This window comes from Branchiostoma belcheri, unplaced genomic scaffold (assembly GCF_001625305.1).
Source record: "Branchiostoma belcheri isolate BF01 breed outbred unplaced genomic scaffold, Haploidv18h27 scaffold121, whole genome shotgun sequence".
Lineage (NCBI taxonomy): Eukaryota > Metazoa > Chordata > Leptocardii > Amphioxiformes > Branchiostomatidae > Branchiostoma > Branchiostoma belcheri.
The window spans coordinates 62,012-63,809 of NW_017802614.1; the positions used below are offsets into that span (position 1 = coordinate 62,012).

General features: G+C 37.6%; 1 protein-coding gene across 1 annotated transcript in view; it reads left to right on the forward strand.

The window, feature by feature from the left end:
• Positions 1–1,798, forward strand: part of LOC109462996 (murinoglobulin-2-like) — a 34,738-nt gene that overhangs the window by 3,453 nt on the left and 29,487 nt on the right. The window contains exons 4-6 of the mRNA XM_019759645.1: positions 557–609; positions 938–1,010; positions 1,284–1,397. Of these exons, the coding sequence (XP_019615204.1) occupies positions 557–609; positions 938–1,010; positions 1,284–1,397 (240 nt within the window). The remainder of the gene's footprint in view (positions 1–556; positions 610–937; positions 1,011–1,283; positions 1,398–1,798) is intronic.

Sequence of the window (1,798 nt, forward strand, 5' to 3'; positions counted from 1 at the left end):
AAACATGAGCATTTTCAGTTGATTCAGGACCAGAATTCAATTTTTTTTTTTGCAAATCAGAAAGAAACGAAGAGGCGAATCCGAGAACCAACAAATTAAATTGGTGTGGCCTAAACCTGTGTTGAAATCTTTTTCCCTTTAATCCTATATTCATATCTGTATAAATCTATGTCAAACCAATTTTGCCTGTGATTTTAATGCTGATTGCACCAAGGAGGTTAAAGAGCCTCCATGATAGCAGTAAAACTTTCTACTGCCAGGGGAAAATTTAGGAAAAGATTTGATATCTAAGATCACCCATCCAATGCTCTGAGATTGATTTCCCTCTCCCAACTTGGTGGCAACTGTTGTGGGCAGTTTTCAGCTTCTTTCAAATTCATAATTTGGCAGCCTCCTTGCATCTAATAAATTGGTTTTTACAGCACTAAAATAATTGGGCATGGAACCATGTTGAATTTCATCCCAGCCAGCTAGCTTGTGACAGTATGCGGTATGACTTCTTGTGTTGTGTTGTGTGTCAATGGAAACAACTTCACATCTCTTTTTCCACTTACAGTTCAGATGCGTATTCTCACTGTGAAGCAGGATCTAAGGCCCTATGAGGAAAATGTGAGTGTCCTTCAATCCTTCATTATATGGAGTTTCAGATCAGATTCAACACTCAACCACATAGCATGTCTGACAAGCTGTGACTTACTATATTGTATAAGCAATCCAAAGTAGGCACACCGCATTATTTCTGAGATATTACTTTGAATTGGATTGACAAGAAAAAAAGAATGAGTTGTCAAAGATTCCTATCAGATCATTTAGAATCGTATCTTTGAGAAAATTTGTAAAAAAGACTTGTACTGCATAAAGAATTGAAAGTATATTTTGAATAATATTTTATTTCCAACCATGATGTTATTGTAATGCTTTTAACATTGATTCCCAGATTGACATGGTGTGGATAGAGGATAAAACTGGCAGCAGGATTAACCAGTGGCTCGATGTACCAACTGTGAAGGGTAGGTACAGCTTTATGTGTTTGTGTATGTATGTGTGTGTGTTTGCTTGTGTGTCTGTATATATTCATATGCAATAGAGTCAAAAGATAAAAAACCAATGTACCAAAGTTGAAGAAGATTATAAAATACCAGTTAAGTTACCGGTAATGCATTTCTTTTAGACTTTTTATCACCAACTGTTAGTATTAAGAGATGATTGGATTTCGTTAAGTTGATTTGTGAGACAGAACTTATGAAGTGTTAACTTTCATCATTGCAATTTTTACTGGTCAGGTCTTGCAAGCCTGGAACAGCAGCTGTCCAAAGAACCAGTGCTGGGGAAATGGTCCATCAACGCTCAGATAGCCGACACCACCTACAAAACAACATTTGAGGTAGACGAGTATGGTATGTAACAGTTTCTGCTTATCTGAGTTACACTGCAATATATGTATTTCTGTTCTTCAGAATGTAAAGGGTGCACTGGAGACTAGTGTAGAATTATCTGCACTCTCACTCAAGATGACAATACAGGTGCTGGGCTTGGTAAAAATTTTAATGTAACATTTCAAATCCAGGTGGGAGGATTTTTTCGAGGATTTTCTAGAGTGGCTGCAGTGACAGCACGATAAGAACGGAAACCAAATGTGACCTCGGGTCAGAGGTCAGAAGTCATTTCCGTGCAGTCAATTAACTGATTTGGTTCTGCGCCCCAAATACTGACAATTATCTGCACTCTCACTCAAGATGACAATACAGGTGCTGGGCTTGGTAAAAATTTTAATGTAACATTTCAAATCCACCGAGAC